The sequence below is a fragment of the Vicugna pacos genome, chromosome X (assembly GCF_048564905.1).
Source record: "Vicugna pacos chromosome X, VicPac4, whole genome shotgun sequence".
In the NCBI taxonomy this organism is placed as follows: Eukaryota; Metazoa; Chordata; class Mammalia; order Artiodactyla; family Camelidae; genus Vicugna; species Vicugna pacos.
Window position 1 is genome coordinate 49,715,293 of NC_133023.1, and position 17,042 is coordinate 49,732,334.

The window sequence follows — 17,042 nt, forward strand, 5'->3', positions numbered from 1 at the left end:
ACAGATCTTTCACTGCCTTGGTTAAATTTATTCCTAGGTATTTTATTCTTTTTGATGCAATTGTAAATGGGATTATTTTGTTAATTTCTCTTTCTGATAGATGGTTTTTAGTGTATAGAAACACTGCATATTTCTTTATATTAATTTTTTATCCTGCAACTTCACTGAATTCATTTATTAGTTCTAACAGACTTTTTGGTGGAGTCTTTAGAATTCTTTGTATGTAGTATCATGTCATGTCCAAGAAGCTTTACTTCTTCCTTTCCAATTTGGATTCATCCTATTTCTTTTTCTCGTATAATTTCTGTGGCTGGAACTTCCAATACTATGTTGAATAAAAGTGGTGAGAGTGGGCATCCTTGTCTTTTTCCTCACAGTTGAGTATGATATTGGCCATAGTAGTATATATGGCCTTTATTACATTGAGTTATGTTCCTTCTATACTCACATCCTGGAGAGTTTTTATCATAAACAGATGTTAAACTTTGTCAAAAGCTTTTCCTGCATCTATTGAGATGATCATATGATTTTTATTTTTCAGTTTGTTAATGTGGTATATCACATTGATTAATTTGTGGATAATGAAAAATCCTTGCATCCCTGTGATAAATCCCACTGGCTCATGGTGTTTGAACCTTTTAATTCATTGTTGAATTTGTTGTACTAATATTTTGTTGAAGATTTTTGCATTTATGTTTATCAGTGATGTTGGCCTGTAATTTTCTTTTTTTACATTGTCTCTGTCTGGTTTTATCAGGGTAATGCTGGCCTCATAGATGAGTTTGGAAACAGTCCTTTCTCTACAATTTTTGGAATACTTTGAGAAGGAGAGGTGGTAACTCTTTTTAAAATGTTTGTTGGAATTTACCTGTGAAGCCAGCTGGTCTTGGACATTTGTTTTTTGGGAGGACTTCAACTACTGATTTAATTTTATTACTAGCAATTGGTCTGATCATATATTTTATTTATTCCTGTTTTATTCTTGGGAGATTGTGTTACTAAGAATTTATCCATTTCTTTTAGGTTTCCATTTTATTGGCATATAATTATTTGTAGTAATTTCTTATGATCTTTTGTATTTCTGTGCTGTCAGTTGTAACATCTCCTCTTTCATTTCTGATTTTATTTATTTAGGCCCTCTCTCTCTTTTGCTTGATGAGTCTGGCTAAAGTTTTACCAATTTTGTATATCTTTTCAAAGAACCAGCTCTTAGTTTCATTGATTTTTTTTCTATTGTTTTTTAGTCTGTATTTGATTTATTTCTGCTCTAATCTTTATTATTTCTTTCTTTCTACTAACTCTGGGTTTTATTGGTTCTTCTTTTTGTTTCTTTGTTTGTTCTTTTAGGTTTGATTATTTACTTGAAATTGTTCTTGTTTCCTGAGGTAGGATTGTATTGCTATAAACTTCCTTCTTAGAACTGCTTTGCTGCAGTCCCATAGATTTTGTATCATTGTGTTTACATTTTTACTTGTCTTCAGATTTTTTTTTAGTTTTCTCTTTGATTTCTTCAGTGACCCATTGGTTGTTTAGTAGCATGCTGTTTAGGCTCCATGTATTTGCTTTTTTTAAGGCTTTTTTTTCTTGCAGTTGATTTTACAGTCTCATATTTTGATCTGAAAAAATCGTTGATGTAATTTCCAGGGCCTGATCATTTTAAGCAGAAAATATAATGTCAGACAGCCTGTAGTTCCTTAGGAAGAAAACACTGTATTCTAAATGCTTTTCCAGAATTTTACTAAGCATGATTATGGTATGTGTGTTTATTTGTAGGAACTGGTAACATCTGAACATAACAAACGAAACAAGCAAACTCTTGCACCATTACTACCACCACATTTTACACAAGGAATGTCACTGTACATGGTTTCCAAGCAGGCTAAAAAGAAAAAGAGCTGATTAGACCTCAGACTGCCTACTGAACGTGATGACGGCCACCGCTGCAGTGGAAACATCAAAAATGAAGAAGAGTGCCTCCAAGGAAGAGAAGCAGCAGCCTAAGCAAGACAGCACAGAACAGGGTAATGCTGATTCTGAAGAGTGGTTGAGCTCTGAGAGTGACCCTGAACAGATGATCCTTAAAAGTAGCAGCAATGACAACAGTTGCCAACTTGGAAATGTTCAGTTGAAGAAGAAGGAGATCCCCTCTAAGCCACACCGCCAGCTATGTAGATCACCCTGCCTAGATCATCCAAGCTTCTCCCAGAGCAGCATTCTACAGGATGGGAAGCTTGACTTGGAAAAAGAATACCAAGCCAAGATGGATTTTGCTTTAAAGCTGGGCTATGCAGAGGAACAGATTCAATCAGTACTGAACAAGCTGGGTCCAGAATCACTTATTAATGATGTATTGGCAGAGCTTGTCAGACTTGGGAACAAAGGTGATTTGGAAGGTCAGGTCAACTTGAGTCTGTTAGTGCCTCGGGGGCCCAGCTGCAGAGAGATTGCAAGCCCTGAACTGTCTCTTGAAGATGAAATAGACAACAGTGACAATTTAAGGCCAGTTGTCATAGATGGAAGTAATGTGGCAATGAGGTAAGACTGATATATTTTCTTTCTGTTTCTTTAAAACTGCCCTGAGCTCATAGAAATTGTCTTCCTTTACAAAGGGCTAATAGAGCCTCTTGGTTGTTGTCTGTGGCTTATGCTCCTATAGGTGGACAAAGGCTAAAATGATCATGCCTGGCTTTTTCTCTCTCCTTTGAAATTGTTGCCATCTTGTTTTCAGATGTTCTGAAAGTACAGTCAAATACAAATCAGTGATGCTTTAGAGGAGATGTAACCATTTAGCATTTGTTCCTTCTGTGGTCCCTTCTCCCACCTCCACTTGACTAAACGGATCATCCTGAAAATCCTGCTTTTATAATGTTACATGTGGACTTACTTGGGAATTTGCAGTAATTCCCAATTGACATTCTACCAAATTTGGACCCCTTTGCCTGACTTTGTGATCTGACCTTTCTCTCCTCCCATTGAATTGCATCTCTCACACTTCACTGCATTTATATCAATCTCTTTAACCATCTCCATGTAAATTATGATTATTTATACCCCCAATGCATGTGTTCATGACATTTCCCAGCCTAGACGTGACCACCTTCTTATCTTCATGCCCTTCAAGGTATACTATCTCCACAAGCACCCTGACTTTTTTGATCCCAATCATTGTCTCTGAGCTGTAGTACCCATGGTAGGCTGAATAATATATAATAATAATAAGACATCCAAATCCTAATCCCTGGAATCTGAGACTATGTTATCTTACATGGTAAAAGGGACTTCAAAGATATGATTAAGCTAAGGATCTTGAGATAGGAGAAATTATCCTATATTATTAAGATGGGCTCAATGTAATCACAAGGGTTCATATAAGAGAGAAGGAGGCAGCGGGATCAAAATGCAATGTGGTGACAGAAACAAGAGATTGGAGTGATGTAAGAAAGGGGATATGAGCCAAGGTATGTGGGCAACCTCCAGAAACTGAAAAGGGCAAGGAAATAGATTCTTCCCTGAAGACTGGAAAAAGAACAGAGCCTTGCCAACACCTTGATTTTAGACTTCTGACATCCTGAACTATAAGAGAACAAACTGGTGTTATTTTAAGCCACTAAATATGTCATAATTTGTTATAGCAGCAATAGGAAAGTGATACAGAACCAAGAGTGCCTTCATACTTTATTCAACACTGTATCATATAATTTTTGTTTGTTTTCATATGATTCCATTTATTTATTTTTTATTTATTTATTTTTTAACATTTTTACTGAGTTTTAGTCATTTTACAGTGTTGTGTCAAATTCCAGCATAGAGCACAATTTTTCAATTATACATGAACTTACATATATTCATTGTTATATTTTTTCACTGTGAGCTACCAAAAGATCTTGTATATATTTCCCTGTGCTGTACAGTGTGTCATATAATTTTTTATCTCATGCCATATAACCTTAAGAATGAGTTGTCACCCAACTTCAGTTGAAAAATTGCCAGTGATCAGGAGCCTACTTCTTCTTAAGTCCACCATTGCTTGATGAACTCACTGGAATTCTTAGACTGTAAACAATCAGAACAAAGTAAAAAGCCTTAGACTCACAAGTTTTTAATTTGATTATCCCATTGTCTTTGAGGGCAAGGACCTTATTTTATGCCTCCCTTGTTTCCTCACAGAACATAGCACAGTATTTGATGCTCCCACATCCCTGGGGATAAGGCAAGTCTTATGAACCATACTATTGCTGTATGCAGGAGTTGCTTAGCAGACAATCTGGAGGTACATTTCAATATATAGTTCTATTTAGCCTTTTTTGGAGGTTTTTTTTTTTAATGGAAGTACTAGGGATTGAATCTAGGAACTTGCGCATTCTAAGCATGCACTCTACCACTGAGCTAAACCCCAACCCCTGTTAGTTCTATTTAATCTTCATAACAACTTTATTTTACAGATGAGAAAACTAGAGCTCAGCAAGGTTAAATGAATTCCCTGAGGTTATTTGCTATAGTTAATATATAAATAAAATATATAAATATAACAAAGTGAGGACTTGACTTAAATCCTCTGGCTTCAAATGAATGAAATGAAGCTAATATTTATAAATATCTATTCTCTGCCAGGTACTTTGAATATATGATTTAATCCTCACTAAAAACACTACAAAAATGGAGTAATTATGTTCATTTTTACAGATGAGCAAACTCAAATTCAGAGGTTAATTGTCCAAGTAATAAATGGCAAAGTTTATATTAAAACCAGAATGTGACTCCAATGCTCCTGCAATATCATGCAGTAGTATGTGGCCATTAGTGTTTCTAAGAATATTTGACATAGTTTCTAGTAGCAGGGTATAAATGTATAGAAATCTTTTTTCAAATGTTTTATTTTTATTTTTTATTAAAGTTTTGTTGATTTACAGTACTATATTAGTTTCAAGCACACAACATTTTGATTGAATATTTTATAGATTATACTACATTTAAAGTTATTCTAAATTATTGACTGTATTCCCAGTGCTGTACAATATATTCTTATATCTTATTTATTTTATAGATAGTACTTTGTACCTCTTAATCTCCTATCCTTATTTTGCTCCTCCCCCTCCCTCTTTCCACTAGTAACCACTACTTCGTTCTCTATATCTGTGAGACTGTTTCTGCTGTGTTACATGCATTCGTTTATTTTATTTTTTAGATTTCATATATAAATTATAGCATACAGTATTTGCCTTTCTCTGTCATACTTATTTCACTAAGCATAATACTCTCCAGATCCACGTTGTTACAAATGGCAAAATTTAATTATTTTTTATGGCTGAGTAATATTGCATTGTACATATACCACAGCTTCTTTATCCAATTATCTGTTGATGGACATCAAATTTGCTTCCATATCTTGGCTATTGTGAATAATGTTGCTTCTGAATATTGGGGTGCATATTTTTTTTAATTAGTGCTTTTGTTTTCTTCAGATATATACCCAGAAGTGGACTAGGTGGATCATATGGTAGTTCTATTTTTAGTTTTTTGAAGAACCCCCTACTATTTTTATAATAGCTGCACCAGTTTACATTCCCACCAACAATACACTAGGGTTCCCTTTTCTCCACATCCTCACCAATATTTGTTATTTTTTGTGGTCTTTTTAACAACAGCCATTCTGACAGTTGTGAGGTGTTGTCTCACTGTGGTTTTGATTTGCATTTCCCTGATGATTAGCAATGTTGAGTATCTTTTCATGTGACTGTTGGCCATCTGTATGTCTTCCTTGGAGAAATATCATTCAGGTGCTCTGTCCATTTTTTAAGCAGGCTGTTTTTTTATATTGAGTTATATGAGCTGTTTATATATTATGGACATTAACTCCTTATCAGTCATATAATTAGCAAATATTTTCTCCCATTCAGTATGCTGTCTTTCCATTTTGTTGAAGTTTTCCTTTTTTGTGTGATGGCTTTTAAGTCTAATTAGGTGTCATTTATTTATTTTTTGTTTTTATTTCCTTTACTTTAGGAGACAGATCCAAAAAAAAAATTGTTGCAGTTAGGGTCAAAGGGAGTTCTTTTTGCTTGTATTTTCTTCTAGCAATTTTATGGTTTCCAGTCTTGCATTTAGGTCTTTAATTCATTTTGAGTTTATTTTTGTATATGGTGGAAGAAAATGTTCTAATTTTATTCTTTTGCACATAGCTGTCCAGTTTTCCCAACATCATGAACTGAAGAGACTGTCTTTTCTCTGTTGTATATATTTTTTATTATTATTGAAGTATAGTTGATTTAAAATGTGTTAGTTTCTGGTGTACAGCACAGTGATTCAGTGATACAAATATATTATTTTTATTATAGTTTTTTGCAAGATATTGAATATAGTTACCTGTACTATACAGCAAGACCTTGTTGTTTATCTATTTTATATATAGTAGTTAGTATCTGTCCATTGAATATTTTTGCCTCCTTTGTCATAGATTAATTGACCATAAGTGTGTAAGGTTTCTTTCTGGGCTCTCTATTCTGTTCCAATTATCTATGTCTGTTTGTGAACTGGTACCATATATTTTTTTTGAAGGGGAAGGTAGTTATGTTTGTTTGTTTGTTTGTTTGTTTTATTTTTAGAGGAGACACTGGGATTTAACTCAGGACCTCATGCATGCTAAGCATGCACTCCACCACTTGAGCTATACCCTCCCCCTCATTACCATACTGTTTTTTTAATCACTGTAGCTTTGTAGTATAGTCTGAGTTCAGAAAGCATGATTCTTCCAGCTCTGTTTTTATTTCTCAAGATTGTTTTGGCTATTTGGGGTCTTTTGTGCTTCCATACAAATTTTAAAATTATTTGCTCTAGTTATGTGAAAAATGCCCTTTGTATTTTTGATAGAAATTGCATTGTATCTGTAGATTGCCTTGGGTAGCATGGTCATTTTAACAATATTAATTCTTCCAATCTATTAATATGAGATATCTTTCCATTTATTTGTATCATCTTCAGTTTCTTGCATCATTGACTTACAGTTTTCAGAGTATAGGTCATTCCTCCCCTTGGTTAAGTTTACTCCTATGTATTTTATTCTTTTTAAAGCAATTTTAAATGATATTTTTTCCTGTTTTCTCTTTCTTGATTATTAGCGTATAGAAAAGCAACATATTTCTGTATATTAATCTTGTACTTTACTGAATTCTTTTATTAATTCTGTTAGCTTTGGTGGAGTCTTTAGAGTTTTGTACATATAATATCTTTTGATTGGAGCATTAATCCATTGACATTTAAAGTGATTACTGATAAGTATGTACTTATTGTCATTTTGTTACTTGTTTTCTGATTGTGTACTTCCCTGTTCCTTTCATTTTCTTGTGGTTTGATGATTTTCTTTAGTGATATGCTTGTGTTCTTTTCTCTCTAGTTTTTGTATATCTATTATAGGCTTTTTATTTGTAGTTACCATGGGGTCTGTATATGTTGACCTATAACTGTCTATTTGTTTTAAACTGGTAGTCATTTAAGTTTTAACACATTCTAAAAAATCTACATTTTATATTCTCCTCCACATTTTGTGTTTTTGATGTCATATTTCACATCTTCATGTGTGTTCTTTAACTGTTTATTATAGTTATAGTTGATTTTACAATTGTTGTCTTTTAATCTCATACTTTCTTATGTAAGTGGTTGATCCACAATGTTTGCCATGTATTTGCCTTTGCTGGTTGGATTTTTCCTTTCCTATAAATTCTTACTTCTTACCTTTTCTCTTCCACTTAGAGAAGACCCTTTTCCATTTCTTTTAAGATCAGTTTAGTATTGATACACTCTTAGGTTTTCTTGTCTGAGAAGTGCTTTATCTCTTCTTCAATTCTGAATTATAACTTTGCTGGGTTCAGTATCCAAGGATGCATTTTGTTCCCTTTTAAGACTTTGAATATATCAAGCCACTCCCTTCTATCTTGTGAAGCTTCTGCAGAATGATCAGCTGATAGCTTTGGGGGAGTTCCTGTGTATGTGACTCTGTTTTTCTCTTGCTGCCTTTAAAATTCTCTCTTTAACATTTGCCATTTTAATTATGACATGTCTTGGAATGTATCTTTTTGGGTTCATCTTGTTTGGTACTCTTTGTGATTCCTGTACCTGGAGATTTCTTCTTCTGGAAGGTTTCAGTAATAATTTTATCAAATATATTCTCTACCTACCTTTTCTCTCTCTTATCTTTCTGGGACTGCTATGACGCAAATGTTATTATGATGTTGTCCCAGAGTTCCCGTAAACTATTCTCAAATTTAAAAATTTGTTTTTTGTTTTACTGTTCTGATTGGGTGATTTCCATTATTCTATCTTTCAGATCACTTATGTATTCTCCTGTATCACCTAGTCTCCTGTTAATTCCTTCTGGTATGTTTTTCATTTCAGTTATCGTGTTCTTCAGCTCTGATTGGTTCTTTTTTTATATTTTTAGTTCCTTGTTAAAATTATCACTGTGTTTATCTATTCTTTTCCCAAGTTAATTTAGCATTCTTAGTACTAATGCTTTGAATTCTATCTGATAAATTATTTAACTTTGTTTTATTAGTGGTTTTTTGAAGAGTCCATTTTCTTTCACTTGAAACATGCTTCTTTGTCTTCTCATTTTGTTTCACTTTCTCTGTCTCTATAGAATTAGGTGAAAATATTACTTATCCTGATCTTGAAGGGTGTGTGGGAGTGTCTTTATGCAGTCTGTGTGTGCCCATTGGCTTTGGTGAGAGAGTTGGATCTGAAGTGAGTACAGGTTACATCCTCACTGGGAGTGTGCTGAAAGCTACCAACTTTGTTGGAGGTAGGGCTGGATAAGAGGGTGGTTAGAACGAGAGCCAAGTGTGAGCTGGGGCTTCTCCTATGCTCAATGGTTGTCACCATCCTGTTGGGCATGGAGTTGAGGCCCAAGGCGCTGCAGTACAAGCCTTGAGGGTCGGGTCCAAGCTAGTCCCATTACCTCTAGATGTGTGCTCTCCCCGAAGCAACAGTACCTCCACCCTAGTGGAGAGCAGAGCTGGAGCAAAAGGAGAGAAACAGTAGACAGGTGAGGGCTGGGGAGCACACTGGTGCAGTCACAGGAAACCAGCCAGAGCCCCAGGGTGTTTTCAGTATGATTCCTTCACCTTGTTCCTGGGAGTAAGCAAATGTGTGTGCAGGCTCTTCATGACTGCAGCCTCAGTTTCTCACAACCCCTCTAGTTAGTCCTACTGGTTTTCAAACCAGCTAAGGAAACTGATATTTCCAGTGTTGGACCCCAGGGCTGGGATGCTTAATATGTGGCTAGAATCCTTCATTCCCTAGGGAAAGCCCCTGCTTTCATCCTCCTCTTCCATGTCCCCTGCATGTGGTGTGGGTCCTGACCTGATCACTTCTCCTCTCTTCCTGCCTGACTCCATGTTGATCTTTCTTTACAGCCTTGGTTGAAGAAGAGCCTTTCTGCCAGCCTCCAGTTTATATTCATGTGGAGAGTTGCTCCACATGTAGATATATATTTGATGTGTTGGGGGGGAGGTGAGCTCAACACCCTCCTACTCTGCCATCCTGATCTCCCCCTCTTTCAAGTATCATTTTAAAAATCACAACATCATCATAAGCTGTGTAAAACAGGCTAGTCAACTCCCCTGTTATAATAAGGGGAAACTAGAAGCATAGTAACAAGAAAGTTAAATGACCTGTTCATAATATTCCAGTAATCAGAATGATGCTGTGGGCAGCGAAAAATGGAGGATGATTTCTCTGTTAAAAGCAGAGGGTGATTTCTATGTTCAAAAAGCCAAAGGTAACTTTGCTCCCCTCCTAATAGGCATAAACTAGAGTGATTCTAGAGAGGAAAAGTTATCGAATCTGCCAAAATCAATTTTCTACCAGACCAGGTAACCCAAAACACTTTAGATTGGGCCTATTTTCCAAAGCCTACCATTCCTTAAGGGTTGTTTTGGAGGTGGGTATGAGAAGAACCCAGGACTTCTTTGAGAACTTTGACTTCATGGTAATATAAGATCATCCTTGTCTTTGGAGTTCTGTTCAAGGATTGCTGGTTATAAAGGACACTTTATGGTTCTTTTTATTTGTATGGAATAATGAAGAGATTAATTACCAAGATAATTAGTTTCAACATATCTGGTCTGTGCCAATAGCAAACTGTCATGCTAATTGGAAGATGAATTTTTGTCTCCCGTAGTAGCTCCTTCACTATATTAAAGACACTTCATGTAATTTAAACAAAGCAAAAAACCAGCACTAAACCTTATTTTTAGAAGCATGTTAAAATAGTTCATAATGGACTACATGATTTTTCTAAAATTGCCAATTGTGTCCTTGTTACCATCTCTTCCTTTGTCTGACTAGGAAGTTTACTGATGAGTCCATTTATTCTGCAATCACATTTCACATTGTCAAAGTTCAGTGCCATTGTCTGTTTATGAATTTTTTTTTGACTTTGAGATAAATCATGGCAATGTTTATTTTTGATCTGTCTCCAAATTAAAAAAAGTGAAAGGTAACAATTACAGTTTTTAGGTTACTAAGGAAAAAATAGATGTACTATGCGAAACAGGGATTCTAATTCTTGTATAAGTGTGAAGTGCAAAACCTTTTGCAGAGCAAAGAAATCTTCAACAAGAGATATGATAACAGACAGAATAGAAGGAAAAATTTCAGACAATGAAACCAACAAGATATTAATATCCATAATATATCAAAATAGACTTAATATTTAAAAAACAAAACACCAACTTAAAAACAGTTGAAAGATCTTCATGGAAAATTTTCAAAATGAGACTTGTGGATGATTTTCATGCACATACATAGAAACATAACATTGTTATTCATTAAGAAACATAAATCAAAACCAGAATGGAATATAATCTCACAGCAACCAAAATGGCTATTAATAAAATGTATACAAATGACAAACTTCAATAAGAATTTTGAGAAGAGGTAAACTATGTACACTGTTGGTGGAAGTATAAATTGATGCATCCACTATTATAATGTTTATGAATTTTTAGTGCTAGTAAATCTAAATTTGTTTTTTAATCGCCATTGGCTACTGTAATTTATCATGAGATCAGTATTTAGACAAACTACATATTAACACCTGTTGTTCCTCAGCATGTTGGATGAGGCTGCATTGAAATCATAATTCTTTTTATTTGTCATGAATAGTTTTTGTTTAACACTTGCAATAGTGGTGTACCTGTGATTCACATATTGATATATACTAAGATCCTAAAGGTATGTTCATTCTGAGAGCTGTCTCCTTTGGGAGGAAAAATCCATTTCAGTGGAATTAAGGTTTTCAGATGTAAATTCCACCACATTCTTTGTTAAGCTGGGAAAAGCCCAAATATTTGAAACCTATCAAAACAAAAGTGCACAGGGAGAGGCCAGTGACCCATCTGCTAGGCACAATTTGGCTTGAAAACTAGATCACGAGACATATCTAAACCAGTTTACAGAATATAGTGAGCTGTATTGTCAGTAAGACACCCTGTGAGTCACAGCTTTTAGACTTTATATTGCTTTTTAGATGAGCTTTTTTTTTTACCTTTGTAAGATTTATTAGGTAGAATTATTGCAGTTTGACTGTACATATAAATTATATTGCATGTAAATACATATATACAATATACTGCACTTTTTTTTAGTTTTTAGTTTACATATATGTACTGATCATTGTTTCTAAGAACAGATTAGAGCTTTAGCTGTTTAAACTTACATAGTAATCAAAGGAATAAAGCCAACCACAAAATAAGAATCAACAGAATGTGGTAAACCAATCATAAAGGACAGCCAAATGCACTTACATATATTCAAGAAATAAATCATTTAAGTTATACATAATAAGTAGTTCATTTCGGTCCTTATTATTATTTCTTTTTAAGATTCCTCACGTAAGAGATATCATATGGCATTTTTCTTTCTCTTTCTGGTCCACTTCACTTAGAATGATGATCTTCAGATCCATCCATGTTGCTGCTATGAATATTGAGGGGCATGTGTCTTTTTGTTTTTTTTATTTTATTATATTTTTTAACATTTTTATTGATTTATAATCATTTTACAATGTTGTGTCAAATTCCAGTGTTCAGCATAATTTTTCAGTCATTCATGGACATATACAACCTCATTGTCACATTTTTTTTCTCTGTGATTTATCGTAACATTTTGTGCATATTTCCCTGTGATATACACTGTAATCTTGTTTATCTATTCTACAATTTTGAAATCCCAGTCTATCCCTTCCCACCCTCTAGCACCCTGGTAACCACAAGCCTGTATTCTCTGTCCACGAGTCTATTTCTGTCCTGTATTTATGCTTTGTTTTATTTGTTTCTTTTGTTTTTGTTTTTTGAGATTCCAAATATGAGCGATCTCATATGGTATTTTTCTTTCTCTTTCTGGCTTACTTCACTTAGAATGACATTCTCTAGGAGCATCCATGTTGCTGCAAATGGCATTATGTTGTCGGGTTTTATGGCTGAGTAGTATTCCATTGTATAAATATAACACTTCTTCTTTATCCAGTCACCTGTTGATGGACATTTAGGCTGTTTCCAAGTTTTCGCTATTGCAAATAGTGCTGCTATGAACATTGGGGTGCAGGTGACATACTGAAGTAGATTTCCTTCTGGATACAAGCCCAGGAGTGGGATTCCTGGGTCATATAGTAAGTCTATTCCGAGTCCTTTGAAGAATCTCCACACTGTTTTCCATAGTGGCTGCAACAAACTGCATTCCCACCAGCAGTGTAGGAGGGTGCTTCTTTCTCCACAGCCACTCCAGCATTTGTCATTTTTGGATTTTTGAATGACGGCCATTCTGACTGGTGTGAGGTGATACCTCATTGTAGTTTTGATTCGCATTTCTCTGCTAATTAGTGATATTGAGCATTTTTTCATGTGCTTTTTGATGATTTGTATGTCTTCCTTGGAGAATTGCTTCTTTAGGTCTTCTGCCCATTTTTTGGATTGGGTTGTTTGTTTTTTTCTTATTGAGTCGTATGAGCTACTTATATATTCTGGAGATCAAGCCTTTGTCGGTTTCACTTGCAAAAATTTTCTCCCATTCCGTAGGTTTTCTTCTTGTTTTACTTCTGGTTTCCTTTGCTGTGCAGAAGCTGTAAGTTTCATAAAGTCCCATTTGTTTATTCTTGCGTTTATTTTTTCTAGGAGAAAATTTCTGAGATGTATGTCAGATACTGTTTTGCCTATGTTTTCCTCTAGGAGGTTTATTGTATCTTGGCTTATGTTTAAGTCTTTAATCCATTTAAAGTTGATTTTTGTATATGGTGTAAGGGAGTGTTCTAGATTCATTGTTTTATATGCTGCTGTCCAGTTTTCCCAACAACATTTGCTGAAGAGACTGTCTTTATTCCATTGTATATTCTTGCTTCCTTTGTCGAAGATGAGTTGACCAAAAGTTTGTGGGTTCATTTCTAGGCTCTCTAATCTGTTCCATTAGTCCATATGTCTGTTTTGGTACCAATACCATGCTGTCTTGATGACTGTAGCTCTATAGTATTGTCTGAAGTCTGGGAGAGTTATTCCTCCAGCCTCTTTCTTTCTCTTCAGTAATGCTTTAGCAATTCTAGGTCTTTGATGGTTCCATATAAATTTTATTATGATTTGTTCTAGTTCTGTGAAATATGTCCTGGGTAATTGGATAGGGATTGCATTAAATCTGTAGATTGCCATGGGCAGTGTGACCATTTTAAAAATATTGATTCTTCCAATCCAAGAGCATGGAATATCTTTCCATTTTTTAAAGTCTTCTTTAATTTCCTTCATCAATGGTTTATAGTTTTCTGTGTATAATTCTTTCACCTCCTTGGTTAGATTTATTCCCAGTTATTTTATTACTTTGGGTGCTATTTTAAAGGGGATTGTTTCTATACTTTCTTTTCTGTTGATTTATCATTAGTGTAAAGAAATGCAACTGATTTTTGAACATTAATTTTTTAATCTGCTACCTTGCTGAATTTTTCAATCAGCTCTAGTAGCTTTTGTGTGGACCTTTTAGGGTTTTCTATATATAGTAACATGTCATCAGCATATAATGACACTTTTACCACTTCATTTCCAATTTGGATCCCCTTTTATTTCTTTCTCTTGCCTGAATGCTGTGGCTAGGATTTCCAGGACTATGTTGAATAGGAGTGGTGATAGTGGACATCTTTGTCTTGTCCCAGATTTTAGTGGGAAGCTTGTGAGTATTTCACCGTTGAGAACTATGCTGGCTGAAGGTTTGGCATATATAGCTTTTATTATGTTGAGATATGTTCCCTCTATACCCACTTTGGCGACAGTTTTTATCATAAATGGGTGTTGAATTTTATCAAATGCTTTTTCTGCATCGATTGAGATGATCATGTGATTTTTGTCCTTTCTCTTGTTGATGTGATGTATTACATTGATTGATTTGCGTATGTTGAACCAGCCTTGTGTCCCTGGGATGAACCCCACTTGGTCATGATGTATAATCTTTTTTATGTGTTGTTGGATTCTATTTGCTAAAATTTTGGTGAGGATTTTGGCGTATATGTTCATCAGTGATATTGGCCTATAATTCTTTTTTTTTTGTAGTGTCTTTGCCTGGTTTTGATATCAGGATGATGGTGGCTTCATAGAATGAGTTTGGGAGTATTCCCTCCTTTTCAATCGTCTGGAAGACTTTGAGATGGACTGGTATGTGTTCTTCTTTGTATGTTTGGTAGAATTCCCCAGTGAAGCCGTCCGGTCCTGGACTTTTATTTGTAGGGAAGTTTTTAATTGCTATTTCTATTTCCTTTCTAGTCATCAGATTGTTGAAGTGTTCAGTTTATTCTTGATTCAGTTTTGGTGGACAGTATATTTCCAGAAACTTGTCCATCTCCGCTAGGTAATCCAGTTTCGTTCTATATAGTTTTTCATAATATTCTCATATGATATTCTGTATTTCTATTTTGTTTGTTGTAATTTCTCCATATTACTTTCTTATTTTGCTAATTTGTGCTCTCTCTTTTTTCTTCTTTGTGAGTTTGGCCAGAGGTTTGTCGATTTTATTTACTTTTTCAAAAAACCAGCTTTTGGTTTGGTTGATTTTTTCTATGGTATTGTTTATCTCTATTGTATTTAATTCCTCTCTGACCTTTATTATTTCCTTTCTTCTGCTGCTTTTTGGGGCTTTTTGTTGTTCTTTTCCTAATTGATTCAGGTGGTGGGTTAACTTGTTTATTTGAGATTATTCTTCTTTTCTGAGGAAGGCCTGTATCGCTATAAACGTCCCTCTTAGCACTGCCTTTGCTGTGTCCCATAGGTTTTGAGTGGTTGTGCTTTCCTTATCATTTGTCTTAAGGTATTTTTTAATTTCAGCTTTGATTTCCTCATTGATCCATTGTTTTTTCAATAACATATTGTTTTTTCTCCATGCTTTCCTTTTTTCTCCTTGTTTCTCTGTTGTTGATTTCCAGTTTCATGGCATTGTGGTCAGTAAAGATGCTTGAGATAATTTCTATCATGTTAAATTTGTTGACGTTTCTTTTGTGCCCAAGTACATGATCGATCCTGGAAAATGTTCCATGTGCACTTCAAAAGAATGTATATCCTATTTGTTTGGGGGTGTAATGCTATGAGAATATACACCAAATCTAGTTTTTCTAGTGTAGTATTTAATTTCTCTGTTGCCTTGTTTTTTTCTTTCTGGAAGATCTGTCTACTGATGTTAATGTGGTGATAAAATCTCCAACTATGATTGCATTCCCATCAATATCAAGCTTTATCTCTGTTAGTAATTCTTGTATGTACTTAGGTGCTCCTATATTGGGTGCATATATATTAATGAGTATAATATCTTCATCTTGTATCCCTCCTTTAATTATTCTAAAATGTCCTTCATTATCTTTATTTATGGCCTTTTTTTAAGGTCTATTTTGTCTGAAATCAGTACTGCAACACCTGCTTTTTTGGCTTTTCCATTTGCATGGAATATCCATTTCCATCCTTTCACTCTCAATCTATATGTGTCCTTCACCCTAAAGTGGGTCTCTTGTATGCAGCATATTGAAGGTTCTTGCTTTATTATCCAGTCTGCCACCCTATGTCTTTTGACTGGAGCATTTAGTCCATTAACATTTACAGTAATTAATGATAGATGTGTGTTTATTGCCATTTTGGACTTATTTTTGCAGTTGAATTTTTATATCCTCTTTGTTCCTTTCTTCTTCCTTTTGTGGTTTGGAAATTTTCCTCTGTATTATAATGGAATTCATTTAATTTTTGTGACCCCCTTGTAAATTTTTGACTTGTGGTTACCATTTTTTGTAGATCTATTAACCCATTATTATATCTGTTTTTATTAAACTTATAGTAACATAACCTCAAACCCATCCTACTGTAAAAGAAAATTAAAAAGAAACAAAAAAAATCCTGTATTTCCCAGCCTCCCTCTAAACTCTCAGCGATTTGTATGTTTTCTTTATTTGAATTTCATGAGTTATCACCTTTCCAGTTGTGAGGTTCTCATTTCTGTAGCATCCTGCTGCTTTTCTATTTAGAATACCCCTTTCAATATTTCTTTTAGCGTGGGTTTAGTGTTGCTAAACTCCTGCAGCTTTCTTTTTGCCAGTGAAACTCTTTATTTCTCCTTCTATCCTAAAGGATAGCCTTGCTGGATAAAGTATCCTAGGCTGCATCTTTTTTCATTCAGGGCTTTGAATATATCTTGCCACTCCCCTCTGGCTGTTTGTGTTTGTGTAGAGAAATCAGCTGAGAGCCTTATGGGGGTTCCCTTGTAATTCACTCTTTGCTTGTGTCTTGCTGCCTTTAGAATCATTTCTTTATCCTTGACTCTGGCCATCTTGATTATGATATGTCTTGGTGTTGTTCTTTTTGGATTCTTCCTGTTTGGTACCCTCTGAGCTTCCTGTATTTGGATATCTGATTCCTTCTTTAAGTTTGGGAAGTTTTCAGTCATAATTTCTTCAAAAACCTTTTCAATCCCCTTTGATCCTTCTTCCCATTCTGGGACCCCTATTATGCGAAGAGTGGGATGCTTTATATTGTCCCATA

At 34.7% G+C, this 17,042-nt stretch overlaps 1 protein-coding gene across 1 annotated transcript in view; it reads left to right on the plus strand.

The window, feature by feature from the left end:
* The first annotated feature begins 1,927 nt into the window (after positions 1-1,927).
* The window catches only part of ZC3H12B (zinc finger CCCH-type containing 12B), a 44,907-nt gene continuing 29,792 nt past the window's right edge, over positions 1,928-17,042 (plus strand). The window contains exon 1 of the mRNA XM_031675200.2: positions 1,928-2,535. Within this exon, the coding sequence (XP_031531060.1) occupies positions 1,928-2,535 (608 nt within the window). The remainder of the gene's footprint in view (positions 2,536-17,042) is intronic.